The following is a 16,943-nucleotide window of genomic DNA, read 5'->3' as shown; positions in this document are numbered from 1 at the left end:
TATATCTTAATGGAGCTCTCCTTTCTCCTACACAGTGTTTTCCGTCATTAAAGAAAGTTCAGTTGCCTTCTCTCAGCAAGCTGCCCTTCAAATCCATAGACCAGAAATTCATGGAGAAATCCAAGAACCAGCTTAATAACTTTCTGCAGGTAAGAAAATAAATACAAACCCAACAGATATCTAAGCAGGAGAATTGAGAAGCTGGTGCCTCTCTACTGCCTAAAGAAAGAAAAAATAGATCAAATGTTTGACACTGTAGATAATGTCAAAGTTGTTCAAAATGCCTGAAGGTGAGATGTGCTTGACTGATAGTAACCATTCCTCTAGTCGTAAGTTAATTTAAACTTTGATTAATTAAGGAATCATAAATAATGAATCCTTTAATTGCCACTTTCAGCTAAAACTCTTCACAACAAATTATTTAGAAATGAGAAATTGTTATAAAACAAGAAAGTTTAAGATCAAAAGCTTTATTCTTACTAGTTCCAGTACTTTAGAAGTAACTTCTTAAAGAATCTTTGTGAGACAGAGACTTGTTTTTCACTCTGCCTCTGAGCTGTGTCTTAATCAGTTTTACTGAATGCCTCAACACATTCCTAAACAAGAAATATTTAATTGGTGTGTTGCTGTGTTGTGATGCGCCATTATTTTTATTTCATAGAAATTACTCTCTGATGAAAGACTCTGCCAGAGTGAAGCACTTTACGCCTTCTTGAGCCCCTCCCCAGAGCACCTCAAAGTTATTGATGTGCAAGGAAAGAAGTCATCGTTTTCACTCTCCTCATTTCTAGAACGACTTCCTGGTGATTTGTTTTCTCATCAGGAGGTAAGTGGTAGAAAAGTAATCTTCCCAAGTTTAATTACTTATCCTAAGTAAGCTGGGAGAGTCATTAATATTTGAATGGCAGGCAATATTTCTAAAGGTCATTTTTAATTTACTGTAAGCAAACAAAGAGTCAGAAGTAAGAGCTGCCTATGAATTTAAAATATGTTTATTAATAAAATAGGTTTCCTATCTTTTGGTACATGCATATAGGCAAATGTGTAAGCTGTTGCAAATAAGCAAATTGCAGTTCATGTGGGACTGTTTATTTTTCCACTTTTTGAGTTCTGGACATGCATATTTCAGAGGGGTTTTGGCAGGTAAAAGTAATTCTCACTTGGAAATATTCTCTTGACAAGAAGAGCTGTGTATCCTTAATAATTTCAGGACAACTTCTGAAGCAGAGATAGTTTTGACAAAAAACTGTTAGCAAATAGTTCAGGCTTACTGTGGGAATTTGCAAATGCAGGCAGGAGCCTATGTGGGCAAACCAGTTGGAGAATTTGTTATTAAGCCATAAAATCCCATTGTTTATCAAAATGCAATGAATAATAGATTAGTGACTAAAATAGGTCATTGAATAAATTGACCATAATTCCATGGCACTCTATTCTGTGTTGTTCATGTTCAGATAATGCAACATTCAAGGAGCAGTTTCTATTCCCCTTTTAGTTATATGTTATACAAAATTCATGTGCAATAGTTAATTTCTTACATGCTGCAGTTGTCTGGATTGGATGGGTCTTATGCAGGATAATTTGAGTTTGGGGAGTATGTACAGTTCTAGCCTTCTAATAGGGAGAAGGTGGTCTTGCATCTCAGAAATAAGAAAATCTTATATATATATGTTTTTCAAAATTATACTGCGTTTGCATCTAGATGCTGAATGCATGTGCCTCATTTCAGAGTAATAAATATAGAGAAAGCTTGAGAAACTAGTTTTACACTTTTGTAGAAGTACTGGAGTTCTAAAATCCAAAGGCCTTTCACTAAAATGACTGTTAGGCAGAAGTAGCATGAAAGCATTGAAGTGTGAAGCTATTTGTATTTTGCTGTTTAACTGAAATCTTCCTCAAGGCAAAGCCAGACTGCATAGATATTGTATTATGGGAGTGTGTGGGAGGAGATAGTTAGGAAATACAGGAGAAGGAAAGAGAATTTTTAGTACTACTTTGTGAGAGGAGAAAGAACAAATAAACAAAGCAGAAATTATGCAACTGTTACTGAAAAAAGAGCAAAAAATGCCCACAGTGTGGCAACAGAGGAGTTGGAACATAACTTCTTACTGAGTTTAAATTTAATACTATTTATTACTTGTGGGACTAGGAGCTTAATTTTGGCTAGAGTGTATTATGCCAGGCACTGTGCAAATGCAGACAAAGAACATCCTTTTTCTTCTCCTTCTTTCCAACTTCCTTCCCTTCTTTTCCTAAAGCTTACACATAAGAGAAGGTAACAGAATAAAGATGGTGGGAACTGTTAGACCTTCTGAATGAGTATGTCAAACAACTGTCTTAAAGTGAAAATAATAAAATAAAATAAAATGGAGGGAGATGGATTGTGAGGCAGTCTGGGATTAGCTCTGCTGTTTCCTGGACTCCCATGTCTCTCAGTAAGCACTTTGGATCAGCTCAATTTTGCCCCATTTATAGCATATTGGATACTTTCCTAAAGCACTTAAACTGGGGTTAAAACATTTAGTACACAGTCATAGATGAATTTAGTTGTGTTAAACCACACGTAAAGCAGGTATAACTGTGTTCTTTTTGTAATAGAGAATTCCTGGTTTAGTTTGTATTTTGGACTTTGTAGTAGAGAATGGTCTCATTCACCTCTCTTTGCCTTTACATCTCATCTCACATTTTTCAAATATACATTAGAGCAACAATATTACCTCTTGAATGTTGTTTTCAGGATGACATGCTGCAGCAATTTCTTTATATATACAACTCATTGGATAGGGTTAGCTCTAGAACATATTTCTTAGCTCTCTGGACTGAAACTAAATCAGAGCAAAAATGCAGTTGATATCATCTTGAAAAAGAAGGGCTTTTAGGTTTATAAATTTACTGGATAGAAAATGTACTGTAGTGTAAGAATTTACAGTTCTTGTTGCATTTTCTAAATGACAGGAGATTCACTGAGTAGCAGAAAAATGAACCAATATTAGATGAGCGAATTATGAGGACAAAAGGAAGAGATGATTGATATCTCTGAAAACTAGGCTGAAGAAGAAAATTTGCACATCATTCTGACCATTTCTCATCCAGAGACTGGGGCATTGCACCAGCCTCAGCAGAGGTCTGGTCTGCATCTCTTTAGCTTTGCTTGAAGCATAGACTGGCAGGGGAAGATCCAAGAAAGCAAAGGGGGATGTGTTGGCTGCCGTGAGTAATGATAAGTGTTGTAGTCCTGATCCTGAAGCAATCTACATGACAGTGAGAAACAACCTGCTGTCTGCCCTTCACTCTTGAATAGATGGTACTGTCAGAATTGAGGTGGTTTAACCCAGTCATCTGGGAGTCTATCTGAATAACTCTTCTCCCTTTGGTGCCCTGAGCTTGGGTATCCTCAGGCTCAGGCCAATAAGTATCACAATATTGTGTTTCTGCCTGGAACTAGTTTTCATTAATGGTGCTTATCTCCGTAGTGGCCAGTTCCCTTTCCACTACTGGGTTTGGTTCCCAGCTTACTTCAAGGACAACTGGTTAGTGCCTGATCCCACTGAGTGGCTTCAGCTGTGAAGGCACTGTTCTTCTGGGGAGCCAGCTACCTGCTTCTCCCTGTGCAACAGGCAGATTTTCCCCTTATCTTCCCAGCTGTTTGCATTGCAAACAGCTCCAGCTGGCTAGCTCCCCATCCTGAATGTTTTTTTAATGGGTGTTGTGTCAGAGGTGGCTTTGCAATCACAAACACTGTTGAGTGCCATCTCCTGTTTACAGCTCTCACCTGTTTCTTAGCAGTACAGGACTCTCACATCACCTGCTTTCTTTTATCCAGCTGGTGTTGATGGGGCAATATAGGCAGTGGATTCTGAAAATCTAGACAGCACTGAGGTGCTAGCTGGGGCAAGGCTGCAAGCAAAAGATACAGCAGTGATGATGATTCCAGCAGCAGCAGTGCAATGTCCTCATAACTTTAGTCCAATGGGGAGTTTTCAAACTCCCTAATGAGGTTCCTGTTTGCCAGATCCTGCCAGCAGCAGTTTATGGCTCTAATGCTGTTTTCTGAGAGGACTGGCTGTGCTTCTTCCCCAGAGCATGGCAGTAACTAAATTCATTCTGGAAGAAGGCTGGGGAACTGCAGCACATACCCATGTTGTCCTTCTCTTCCTAGGAAGAAACAGAAGAGGACAGTGACCTATCAGACTATGGAGAGGAGGTGGATGGGAAGAAGGACTCTCTTGCTGAACCGTGTTTCATGCTGATTGGAGAGATTTTTGAACTGAGAGGAAGTAAGATGTAAACCTGCTCAATTGCTAATGGAATCTCTTGGCTCTGTAGGGCACTTCCTAATTCAGATTTTTTTGCTGTTTCCATAAGTGGAAACATTCTTGCAATCTATAGGGTCAGTTTGGAACCAAGCTATTCTTCAATAAACTTTAAATATTCTTACATAAAAAATTATAGTATAACCTAGAATGCATGTTATATGTATGCTTATATAATCTGCAAGATTTAAAAACCATACAGCAAACAGTACAAGCACTGTAATCAAGAAAAATGAAACCTCTGCACAATTAATGGAATCTTAGAAAGGGTTATAACAGTGTGTTCACTGTAGGGGTGGGCTGTTTGGGTGGTTTGGTGGGAGGTAGGGGGAAGGTTTTGTATGTGATCATGGGTTCTGTAATATTAACTTCATGGTCATTTTTTAAATCATTTTTCATTGTTCTAGTGTTCAAGTGGGTCAGAAAAACATTAATTGCACTAGTACAAGTCACTTTTGGAAGAACCATCAACAAGTAAGTAGCTGCTGCTTTAACTGAATCATTATCATTATTCTGTAAAAAAAAAGGCTGACAGCAGAACTGTTAAAAAATAATCTGGACATCCTGTTGGATGTGATAATCTGCATTTGTTTTCCACAGCTCAATTTACAGCTATGTTATGTTTATTAGAGAAAACAGAGATACGTGAATTGTCTCTATGTTGCCAGGTGAGGCCTGCCCGAGGTTATGAGCATGCCTGTCTGTAAACACCTTCATGTGGAAAGCTGTATCCCAGAAACAAATTTTAGACGTATCCTACCAGCATAGCAGGCTGTTCTTTGTCCAGTCAGTGACTAAATTTGCACATGCCAGCATGGCTTTTAAAGCCTCTTATGTATATTATGTAGCAGTGAATTGGACTGGTCTCAGACAGTATCCACTCACTGCATTTTAAATTGATTGGTTCATTTGTTCATATGCTGCTGATAACTGGAAAATGCCTGAAGAACAGAGAGGGGGAGAATGTGTGAGCATAGCTTGCATGCAAATTCCTACGTAGCTTTTTACATGTAGGTTCACTTTATTGATTTAAGGGATTTGGCTGTATGGCAGCAGTACTGACTAGAGCTTACTCTCTGCCTTAGACTCCTGGTGCTGAAGGCTACAGTGAGTGGTGCAGCCACAAGGCGGAGGCTGCTACCTCTGTTTGCAATCCCTTCAGTAATGTGCTTTGTTATGTGTGAAGGAACTTACTGTGATTTTATCAAAACTGTCTGTTTTTATCCTAGCAGGCACATCTCTGTAGGCAACTAGTTTGGAGTTTGCTACAATTAGTTACCTGACTTTTCCTGGTGGAGCCTTTGTAATGCCCTTTCTTGAAATGCAGTTTCAATCTATATTTCAATATAGTACTTGTAACTTGTAATGTGTGTTTGTGGATTATGTTTGAAAAGCAACCTTCTCCAGATCTAAATCAGGTATCGGGAGTGACCTAATCCTAGAGCACCCAGAGGTCAATATGACCTGCTGTGATGCCGATGAAATCAACTCAGGTGTATTGGCAAAATTACATAAAAAAGAATCTCTTCCACTACTTTGAGGAGTAAAAAGAATAAATCTGCATAAAACATGAAAGATTAGCTCCTTCTACACTTCTTTACAGGCAAATCCGTGACACTGTGCACTGGATGTTCAGTGAACCAATGCTTGTTTACTACATTGGTGTGTTTCGAGATGCCTTTTGGCCAAACGGGAAGTTAGCTCCACCACCGAGACCCAAGAGTGATGAACAAAAGCAGGAGACAAAACAGAGAGCACAGCAAAAACTACTTGAAAACATTCCAGGTGAGATTACATTGATTCTGCTTAATCACACATTTAATAACTAGTAAGGAAACTGGTTAATCAAATTATTTTCCTGTAGAGTTCTAAATTATGCTTATTTGCATAAACAAGGATGATTTTGGTCTTAGTCTTTTCTTCTCCTGCCTGTCTCATTAAAGGCATGGATTCAGATATTATTGGTGGATGCAAAATCAACATTGCTGTATTTCCATGCATAATACTCATCAAAGAACAGCAGTTGATTCTCTCTCTGCTGGTTCTCTGTCAGCAAATATGTGGTTCTGCTACTTGGAATTACTTATAAAATAGCGAGAGTGGCAGCACCCCAATTACTTCCTCCTTTTATATTTTGAAGTTGGAGAGAGGGACCTACCTATGCTGTCAGTGTTGTGTGTTGTCTTTTTCTGATAAGAGGTCTTAGGGCACTGAATGTTAGAGTGACCTGCAGCCTAGGCAGAAGATGATCCTAGATGGAGTGGTTTCTTCACTGCTTTTCTTCGCTGACCCTTATCTCCCAAGCCTGGGCAGCTGCCTTTTCAGCAAGCATGTTTCTGAGGTGTTCCATCCTGTCTCACTCACAGGACAGGAAATCCAGTTACATATTTTTGACTCCTCAAAGATCATGTATACCCAAAGGCACCTAACTGAAAAGAATGAAAATCATTACCTTTAGCACTTGGAAATGCACTTAAACATAGCTTGAATGCTTTTTCTCTCCTCCATCTGAAGACAATGAGCTATTTTATGGCTTCACTTAGATATCTAATATACTCCAATGCATTAGGTAGTTTAATCAACTTTTACTGCAAAAAAAGAGTAGGTATGCATGCAAAATATTTGTCATTTGATGTGTAAACAACCCTCCATTTACTGCCTGTGTTACATACTCATCTACTTACCTAAATAGCCTTCCATAGTTGGTTTGTGGTATTGTTTGATTTTCTGTTTGTTTCCGAGCTTGGAGCCGTATGTCAGGACATAGCTGAATGAGCCACAGATTAATGATGGAGTACTGAATCACTGTTTGTTCTCTAATTTAATCTAAAATGTAAATAATTGACTTAGAATTCTCTTAACTGCCTTCTTGTGGGATGTATTCTCTGTGAAGATTGAGAGGCAGTTCAAATGCTAAATTTGTTTTAAATGTTGTAGAAATAGTCTTTATGGCTGAAGGTGTATTTAAGTGAATGGTTTAATGATGTGTGAGATGAGATGACTCAGTGAGGTGAACTACTGAAAAGGCATTTGATGTATCATCTTAGAACACTTAAAATGTTCTGAGATGCACACACTGATTGATCTATTGGGCAACTTGAGAATAAGGGAATCTTTTCAATCTTTTCTGGTTTTAAAAGGTTGGTGAGTAGGGACTGTGTGTATCTTGTATCCAAGGGCCAATGAACTGCAGTGGCCTTGTTTCCCCTCTTTTTATGGGTCTTTATGGTTGAACTAGATGAGCTTGAAGGTCTCTTCCGACCTTGATGATTGTGATTTTGATGTAGAATGATGATTCTGTGATTCTGGCCAGAGGTTTTGCCTAGCAGGAGTGAAACAATATACACTGAAGTAATCTTTGTTGCAGATACTCTGCAGAATCTTGTTGGACAACAAAATGCTCGTCATGGCGTAGTGAAAGTGTTCAATGCATTGCAAGAGAGGAAGGCTAATAAGCATCTACTTTATGTGAGTAACCAGAAAAATAGCTTTTTGACTTCATAATCCTGTTAGTTACCAAGCTCTACTCACTCAGTATTAAAGCCTGGGGGGGTGTATTTTTGCAGAGATTTATTCATTATTAAAATAAGTCAAATGCTCTAGATTTGATCACTTGACTGTCAAGTTTGAATAACAAAAGACTTTTTAACAGCAGCACTGTCTTTGTCTAAAAGAGATCCTCTACCACATCCAATGTGCCTGACTTATAAGGCGCAAACTAATTTCTTCGTATAGCTTAGAAAAATAAACATACCTTGGAGAGTTCTAGAGAAGGAGAGCTCCAGGACTGGCTCACAGTTAGGATATAGCCCTCCAAAAGTTCCATTCCTCAGCTATTGGGACTAGCTGGAATATGCAGCTGGATCTAAGTATACCACCTTCACAGTCAGTCAGTCTCTTGAGGCACATTCCAGACAGTAGCCTGTCACACAATCCTGTCCCAGCACTGGAGAGAAGGTGCATGCCCTGGTGCTTGCATGTGATGCTATGGAGTCTTTGACGGAACAGCACCAGTTTATACTGGGTGGGATATCCCCACCTGAACAGAGCTGCCCTTAACACTTGCCTCCTTTCAGCCTTAAGACATTTCTCATGTTATCTGTAGGGCATGTGCTAACTTCTGGATGAAAGTAGTTGCACGAATGATGAATGAAATCAAACTTATGTGCTTCTGTTATTTGTGATTATCTAAAAATGACAGAAAGGAAGAAGAAATTTTTTTTTTGGTTGGCACCTGCTTCAACTTAACTCTTTTCTGTTTTACAGGTTTTGCTGGAACTGCTGCTAACTGAACTGTGTCCTGAGCTGAGAACTCATTTAGAGCAGCTTAATGCCACTTAGGTTTGAATCTGCACAATTGGACCACTAGAGAAATGTCTATGTTCAAGAATAGACATGAAACTTATTTTCCTCTTTTCCATAGAGGGCTGAGGACTATTATTATTTTTAGCATTTTTCTTTCCTCTTGAGTTTTTTGTGAAGTAAACCAACTTGAAAAGATCTGATGCTGTTGTAGGGTAGACAAAAAAATGCTGTATAGCTGCCAATTTTTATTTAAATTGTTCTATTTGACTACTCCTCTGTTTCAAATATAGACTGAAAAATAAATGTTCATATATGCCGAAAGAAACCAGAAGATATTTTAAACATTTATGGAAAGAAATTTTGCTTATAGTGGTAAACTAATGAATGTTGTACAGTTCTAATCTCCTCACTGAGGATCTGAGCATTCCTTTTTTTTCTTGTGTATTGAAAAAGCCTTGTTGTGCAATACTACATGTAAAGCTATCGTGAAAATTTTATCGATTTTGGTTTTACCAAAGATTTCCTGTAGTTTGAAGCATTTGTAAGCAATAAATATCACAACTGGATTGCAGCCCTTGATAATGAGGCTGTACTGACAAAGGATCAATGAGTTTGGCAGCCCTAGTTTCATAAGAAGTATCTACATTGCTTTGAAGTCTGTGTCAAAATTATGTATTGTAAACTGGTATGTCCTAACAGAATGCCTGTGTTAAATGTTAGTTCAGAGATTAGTGCTTATGAATTGCTTCTATGAATGATCAAGTAGACATTTAATTAAACCATTCTGATGACTTCCCTGATATTATTCAGGGCTGTTTTATTCGAATGCCCCAATTTCAAATAACCTTCACATCGTCCCCTTATTTTATACAAGGAAAGAAAACTGTCTTCAGTGGTTGGTTTGGTTTTTTTCCCCCAAATTTATGTAAAAATATGTAAATATGATGTTAATGTACATCTAAATAATTAAACATCATCAAAAATTCCTAGCTGACACCCATTACTGTCTTCTCAATTTGGTAGAGTTGTGCTCTTAGAAACACTACTTGCAGTTATGACTGGCTCTATTGTAAAGTACATACAGTCTGTATGATGTATTTAAATCAACAGTTTTAGTAACATCTAGCCTTCTCTTCCAACAGTTTCACAAAAGTTTTCAAGTTGAGGCACAGTCCTAAGAAGCAAGACAAATTCTGCACTTACAAAGCTTCATAAGTAAACAGGCATTTAGAAATGTGCAAGCTTGCCACAGCAATCAGTAAGTTCTCCTAGGGGTTAATCAAAGTATCTTTCGATAAAAGGTCCAGCTCGGACATACATACTCCTAGACAAAAGATTTCCAACTATTTCCAAAACAGAGACAGTGTGAATGCAATATGAAGTATTGAGGAAAACAATTGTCCTGAGGATGTATACTGAATATTTGGGGCTTTTTTTTCCATAGTTCTCTAAGTAGTATTTATTAGTTTTAGAAGCTGGTATGGTTTGAATTGTAAAGCTTGGTGTTCTTCTGGACAGTTTCCAACTTTGAGTCTCTGCAATCCAAAGGTAAAATATATAAAGACTCTTCATTAAATCTAGATGCTTTAGAAAGCATGTGGAAGAAAGTATAAGCACCACTAACAAGATAAGCTTTAAAAATATGGTGGTCTGTGAGTGGGCAGTATGTGAAAATGAGACAAGTTTGGGTTCAAGCTTTTTGGAATATTAAAATTTAAATATTATATATGCAAAAAAGAAACAACCATCTTTTTTTGGTTTTGTTTTGATTCATGTGCTATGTAGCATTATGACATGAAGAAAATACATCTGTCCCAGTGAAATGTCCTTAATAAACCTTTAAGTCTTCAATAAGATTTTTAAAAAGTCTGTCTTGGCTTCATCTGAGTTAAAGAGTGTGGGCTTTTTACATTTTAGATAAAATGTATCAATGAATTGCTTTAAATAATAATTTATAGAAAGTTGAAAAGCAAGCAGTAAGTGATGAACAGTCTAAAATTGCTGGAGATTAATGATGGTTTATTGTAGGAAATATATTTATATAGCAGGCACAGTTAAAAGAAACATTAAATTCTCCCAAGATTAGCTGCCAGTTCAAGGTGAGAAGCAACAGCAGGATCCAGATGGCATGCCTTTAAAAACAAAGAATATCAGAGTTCTGATTTATAGCTACAATAAAATTGTATATTATCAATATAACATTAATAAGCCTTTAAGTATCAAAAAATCTGAGGCAGTCAACTGGCTAAAGTACGAAGAGTTAACATTTGGATTTGAATCCTTTTTCTGATGCTACATAATAAAAGAAATAGTATTTAAAAGTACCATACTGGACTATAGCATTAGTCCTGGGTTTATTTTTTTTTAAATGCTGTGTGTTGGCATGACATATGCAGCACCACAGCCAGAAAAATAAATCTGCTTACAGACTGGATGAGTTTCACCCACATCCATCATCTATTTCACAACCCTTAGGGATGCCCATGTTCTCTTTCTCATCTCTTACAAAACTGACTTGGTCTAAGAATGGTAGGCCAAAACCAAAGATGAGCAGTTAATTAAAACAAATATGACTTTAAGTAAATCTAATTGTGCAGTTAACAATTCTCCAAGTACAAAAAAACAACAACAAGACACCTGGACACCCCCACAATTCTCTTGAAGTTACAGATTCAGGGAGCTGCCTTGTTTTATGTTGCTTCTCTTTTACTACTGATGTAGAGACATGACACCAGTCATAGGAACTATCTCTTTATAGACATTAGTGACATTCCTAGATCAGTCTCAGGTGTACAGCAAGGGAATAATGAGTGAAGGCTGTAGTCTTTTTTCAGTTGTGGCAGTTTTACTACACTTCAGAAGATACTGGGAAGGGCTACACCCCTACAAAGCCATGCAGCAATTTAGTCCCAATGAACTTCTTCAATGCCGTAACTAGGAATAGTGGCTAAGTTGTCATAATACCTCAGCTTATGTTCCTCTCCTGATCCTATCCTCTATAACATTTTTCACAGTGGGAGAACAAAATATTTAAAATGTCTGTATTCAGATCACCTGCTCTGCTAAGCTTTTTCTATCAGTGACTTCTCTGAGTAAAGAGCCACAAAACTTGTTTGGTCATTTATCCTTTACATAACTCTCCATTCATTTAGATTGCACTAAGATGGACACCGAAGTATTCTACTTGCAGAAACAAATGGTAACTACGTGCACAGAAACCACAGTCTCTGAAGCACAGATGCCAGCTTGCTACACTCCCTTCAGCTGGTATAATTACCTTGCCTTGATGCCTGTAGGCATCACTGATATTACTCAACAGATTAATCTTCCAGAGGCCATTATTAGTATTTTTCCTTAAGCTTATTTTTCATCAATCATACCCCAAATGTAGAACTTTGAAAAAATGTAACTGTTATTTTTTTCCCCTGTGTATATTGAACAGAAAAAGCAGCACATCCTCAGCAATCACAGAAAAAGTAAATATGAAAATAAGCATGAGAACCACTTGTGGCCAATTTAAGTATTGTTAGTAAAGGTTGTAATTGTTACTGAATCCAAAGTATATGGAAAAGTTATGACTTTCCAGTTGTGAGAGGATGACAGAAAGCAATTTAATTTGGGAAAAAATTATTCAAATTGTTTAGCTAATTTATATTGCAAGTTACCAAGCTCTTTGCTGTGGTGATTACCATAGATTTTTTTGTTGCTGTTGGTTATATTGCTTGCTTAAGCAAGTGGGCAGATAGTATCCTTTCAAGGCTATTTTTAGTAGTTTCCAGTACACTTCTATCACTCCGCATTTTCCTGCAAAGGTTTTTGGTTTTTTGTTTTTTTTTTTTTTACATAGTGTTGGAGTCCTTAATGAAATAGCAAGTTTAGATTAGACTCAGATCCAAGGTATCAGTCCATTTCAGAAGATATAAACCAGTCTGTAAGACTTTATCAACTTACTTTAGAATAGTACTTCTCAGAAGCATGCTGGTCTTTCTCTGTGCCTCGGCCAAGCTGGAGGCATCTAGCCAAGTAGAAAGCAGCCATAGCAGCCCCCTTAGCTACAGATGTTGGATGACAATCAGTTATCTTGGCTAGCATGTCGATGTCATCATTTTCTGTAGCCCTGTTGTGGAATTTAGAGCATTATGTCAGATAATGCTAATGCAAGCAATGATTGAAGTTAACCATCTATGACTTTGACAATGCCTCCTTTCTGTTTACTTTATTATCCAAAATAAGCTGAAATTTACACGTATTCAGCATCTTATGAGTATTCTTCTATTTTGTATTTGATTTTAAGTTAGTCTTATTTGAATATTGTGATATTAAACAGCAAACAAGTATACAAGTTTTGAAGTCACTTTCACTATAGTTATACTAGTTATAAAAGGTAACATTTTATGCTAATTTTTCCCATTAAATTATTTTACGTAAATTGTATGTGGAAGAAAGGCAAATCTCTTATTTCATGTAGTATTTCATGTAGCTTTTATACAATTTTATTTCTCTACATAAGCAACCTCATGTAGTGGAAAATGTCCCTGCCCACAGCATGGTGGCTGGAACTAGATGATATTTGAAGAGCTGACCCAAACCATTCCATGATTCTGTGTTTCTATGATTATGAAATTTCCAGTTCTTACAAGGTTATTGGCAAATCACGGTAATCTGAAAATCTTGTACATATTGAGAGCCTCTGGTTATAAAACTCTGTTGGGAAAACCACTTATCACTGTCTCAGCTCAAGTATTTCCTTTCTTCTGCATGCTTGCTGTCACCTTAGTTTCAGCATCTTTTTGCTAAGAACCATTTTAAGAATCACAGGGACAAAGTAAATGTTGTTTTAACTATAATTTTCTAGTATAATCACTATAATATTAGAAATTGCTATACCTAAGTAGGAATTGATTTTGGCTGTTGTCTTAAAACACATTCCCCCAAGCTCCATATCCTTTCTAGGTACCAAACAATAATTATATGGTTCTTTACACATCATTTTAGCTGTGTCAAAGTTGCAGACTTGACAGAAGAAGGAAAAGAGCAGGTAATTTCAGTTTATAGTTTACAGTGTTTATGAAAGATTGTTGTACATGACCCTCTGCACGTCAGTGCCTGCTAGATCACTTGGATGTGTTGAGAATGATGTTCTTCCACCTAATTTGGTCCCATTAACAAATACAGTAACATAACTGTTCTTATTTAGCAAGAACATTCACATAAAACAACAGTAACACATTACCTCTTGTTATTCCTGATATATAACATTTTTCCCTTCCTTTCCAAAAGATAATCTGCGGAATGCTGATGCAAATAATGATATCCAGTCAAGTCAGGAAAATATTCTATTTCAGCACAGCTGACTTCAAGAACATACCACAGCAATTGGTAAGTACAACTGTGTAGGATAACTAAATTGTTTGAAGTGAAGTGACAGTAGGTAATGTAGACTCCAAATATTGGGCAAGGTTATACTGTACATAGTCACATAATGTTTTATGCTTGTATATAATGTAAAAAAAGTATGGACAAATTTTAGCTGAAAAGGTATTGGTGCTTGATACTACTGGCTGAACTGCTGAGATTTTTGCCTCATGGCTATCTTCAATTCTAATTAAGTGGAGCTGTTTCAAGTATGGTTGATTTCAGAAACAGTCACCTCTGACAGTACTGTGGGATTTCATTGCTATTTTCTGCAATCACATTTGCAGCTGATGAAGTGCACTCTTTCATCTGTCTGGACAGTCTACCATGCAGTATTGACTGGAGGGGATTCATTCCAAGTGACACAGGCTAGACCAGACTGAACAGCTATTGCTCTATTGACAGTGCAAAAGAAAGAAAAGCAGCAGTTCAGAGAGAAACAATCCTTCTCAGCATGGAGCAGAGCAAACAGCATCCATACCTGAACTATTGAATTACCAGAGCTTCTGCTACACAGTGGCTATAGTGCACCAAGTGCAGCTTCTCTAAGATGGTAAGTTGTGACGTGTTTGATGCTGTGCAGCAGCCGCTATATAGACATACTCCAAAAAGCATAAATGTTATCGTGTACCACTTGTGCAAGCAGTCAATCTATCTGCATCTTACTTCCAGCAAATCAATAATCTGATTGACAGATTGAACTTTTAACAATACACTGGCAAACTCTGGAGGTCTGTCACAGAAATGTGTTGTTTATCAGCCACAGGACATTGCGCTAAGAGTGCTCCTGTCGTACTTGACTAGTTCAAGATACAGAAGTGGACCCAAAGTGGTTGCACTGGTGCCATATTCCAACCAACTGGGTAATAAGCCAGGCCAACCAGAGCAGCAGCAAATGTTCCTTAGCTGCTTCCCAGGATGAGGACCAGAAGACAACCACCTCAAGTGGATATGTACAGTGCACACAGCCTGGGGACCAAACAGGAGGAACGAGCTCTGCACCCACTCAAAGTCACACAATCAGAGGAATAACTGAAGCATGGTGGAACAACTCACATGACAGGAGGATTGTGATGGATGGATGGATAGACTATTTTGTAAAGACAGAAAAAGAGGAGGAGTCATGCTCTGAGTTAAGGAGAACCTTGAATGTGGAGAAGTTAACTATGGCAATTCTGGAAGTCTGATTAAATGCCTCTCGGCCAGGATCAGAGGAATCTTACTGACCTCTGAATCAAGACTGTAAGACTAACAAGACAATACTTGGGTCAGTTAAGCTTTTGGTAACAGAATCTGTATCTTACGGGTGATTTGAACTACCCAGACATTAGATGCAAGAAGACTACAGCAAGTCCCAGGACATTCATGAAGCTCCTGGAACAGAGCAGCGGAGTACTGCTGCCTCAACCGAATGGCAGATGTGCCAGTCAGGAATGAGACACTGCTTGACTTGCTACTTGCAAATCAAGAAAATCTGCTTTGTAGGATCTCAGTGAGTGATAGCCTTGGGTAGAGTGATCACAATACTGAGGATCTGGGATCCTGCTGAGCACTCCGAGCATTAGTACTAATGCAAAGGTTTTAGATTTCAGAATAGTTAAACTTCAGCTCACAGCACAGTTGGGAGGGTCTCCATGGGAAGCTTTCACAGGGAATAAAGGAGCTAGTGAGTGCTGGGAATTCTTCAAGAACGCTCTCCTGGAAATGCAATGAACTGTTTGTTCATCCCCTTTAAAGGGAAGGAAAGTAGGTGGAGCAAGAGATCCTCTTGGCTTAACTCCAAGTTTCTGAGCCTGCTCAAAACCAAGGGAGAAGCATACCAAAGATGGAAAAGCACATAAAGGGAAGTGGTGGATTCACTGGCTTTGTACACTTTTAAGGTTCACCTGGACACGGTGCTGGGCCATTACGTCTAGACAGTGCTTTTGCCAAGAAAAGTTGGAGATCCCTTCCAACCTGGGGGTTCTTTGACACTATGACTGTAGGCGTTAAAGGGAATGGTGAAGGCAGGAGCTTAGAGGAGATAGAGGACAAGAAAGGCAGGATAGCATGCAGGCATCTGCTTTGGATTCTAGTTCAAGGCTGTTTCACTTTATAGGATAAGGTGGAAAAGTTCAATCATACTGAGTAATTGAGAACCATATAGTATTAGTTTTGTCAGTGGCTGTTCTGTTGTTAAAGATGTTTTGCAATTCATTATCTCAAACGTTTCTTGAGTTCGAAAGACGAGAGCATCATCTTAGTAATAGTTTAAATCTGTTTTATGTGGTCTTGCATGGAGATCTCTAATGAAATATAAAACAAAAATTACCTTTTGGCTAGTGCAGCAGCTTTGGAGTAGAATTTTCTAGAGTAGTAATATTCCACAAGGTGGCCTTGAGCATAGATGTTTCCAAGTTCTGCTGCTTTTCTCAAATGCTCCAAAGCAGCTGTAGTGTTTTGACGTGTACCTTGTCCATAGAGATACATAATGCCAAGTGCTCCCTGTGATTCCAGATTTCCATTGTTACATGCTTCTGAATGCCAGAAAAAGGCCTAAAAAAGAGGCACAAAGTTGGAGTATATATTTACTTAGCTTATTTTCTTGTATACTGTTTCCATAAAAGCTTTTACACCAACTATCCTCTAAGAAGTGCTTATACGTAAAAGAAAGAAGAATCTTTGTAAGGCTTTTAAACCTGCTTCATTTACTGACAGAGCTGTCAATCAGCATTACCTGCTTGAATTATGAAGGTTATCAAAGCTGACAAAACCTTAATCCATTCTATCATTCTTTCTGATACTCTCACACACAAAAAATCTTAGCTAACAGTGTCAAGTGAGTCAAAATGAGGAATTATGGCCACCTGTTCACACAGGCTTAAATGGATGATAATGTCTAACTACTCAAAATACAACTTTCAGAGTCAA

At 37.9% G+C, this 16,943-nt stretch overlaps 2 protein-coding genes across 4 annotated transcripts in view; one reads left to right on the top strand and one right to left on the bottom strand.

Moving 5' to 3' along the window:
* Positions 1–9,412, top strand: part of SNX25 (sorting nexin 25) — a 76,634-nt gene extending 67,222 nt beyond the window's left edge. Inside the window, exons 13-19 of the mRNA XM_040065182.2 lie at positions 36–149; positions 662–826; positions 4,160–4,277; positions 4,721–4,787; positions 5,917–6,098; positions 7,681–7,781; positions 8,580–9,412. Of these exons, the coding sequence (XP_039921116.1) occupies positions 36–149; positions 662–826; positions 4,160–4,277; positions 4,721–4,787; positions 5,917–6,098; positions 7,681–7,781; positions 8,580–8,654 (822 nt within the window). The 3' untranslated portion in view covers positions 8,655–9,412. The remainder of the gene's footprint in view (positions 1–35; positions 150–661; positions 827–4,159; positions 4,278–4,720; positions 4,788–5,916; positions 6,099–7,680; positions 7,782–8,579) is intronic.
* A 1,204-nt stretch (positions 9,413–10,616) lies between these two features.
* LRP2BP (LRP2 binding protein) overlaps positions 10,617–16,943 on the bottom strand; it is a 14,062-nt gene continuing 7,735 nt past the window's right edge. For all 3 annotated transcript variants that reach the window (XM_040064546.2, XM_040064544.2, XM_040064545.2), the window contains exons 6-8: positions 16,345–16,568; positions 12,570–12,735; positions 10,617–10,750 (exon numbers count right to left, since the gene is read on the bottom strand). In XM_040064546.2, coding sequence (XP_039920480.1) covers positions 10,685–10,750; positions 12,570–12,735; positions 16,345–16,568 — 456 coding nt within the window. In that variant the 3' untranslated portion in view covers positions 10,617–10,684. The remainder of the gene's footprint in view (positions 10,751–12,569; positions 12,736–16,344; positions 16,569–16,943) is intronic.

The sequence above is a fragment of the Hirundo rustica genome, chromosome 5, assembly GCF_015227805.2.
Source record: "Hirundo rustica isolate bHirRus1 chromosome 5, bHirRus1.pri.v3, whole genome shotgun sequence".
Classification (NCBI taxonomy): Eukaryota; Metazoa; Chordata; class Aves; order Passeriformes; family Hirundinidae; genus Hirundo; species Hirundo rustica.
Note: the sequence above shows the minus strand (reverse complement) of the source record. Positions and strands in the feature narration are given on the sequence as shown.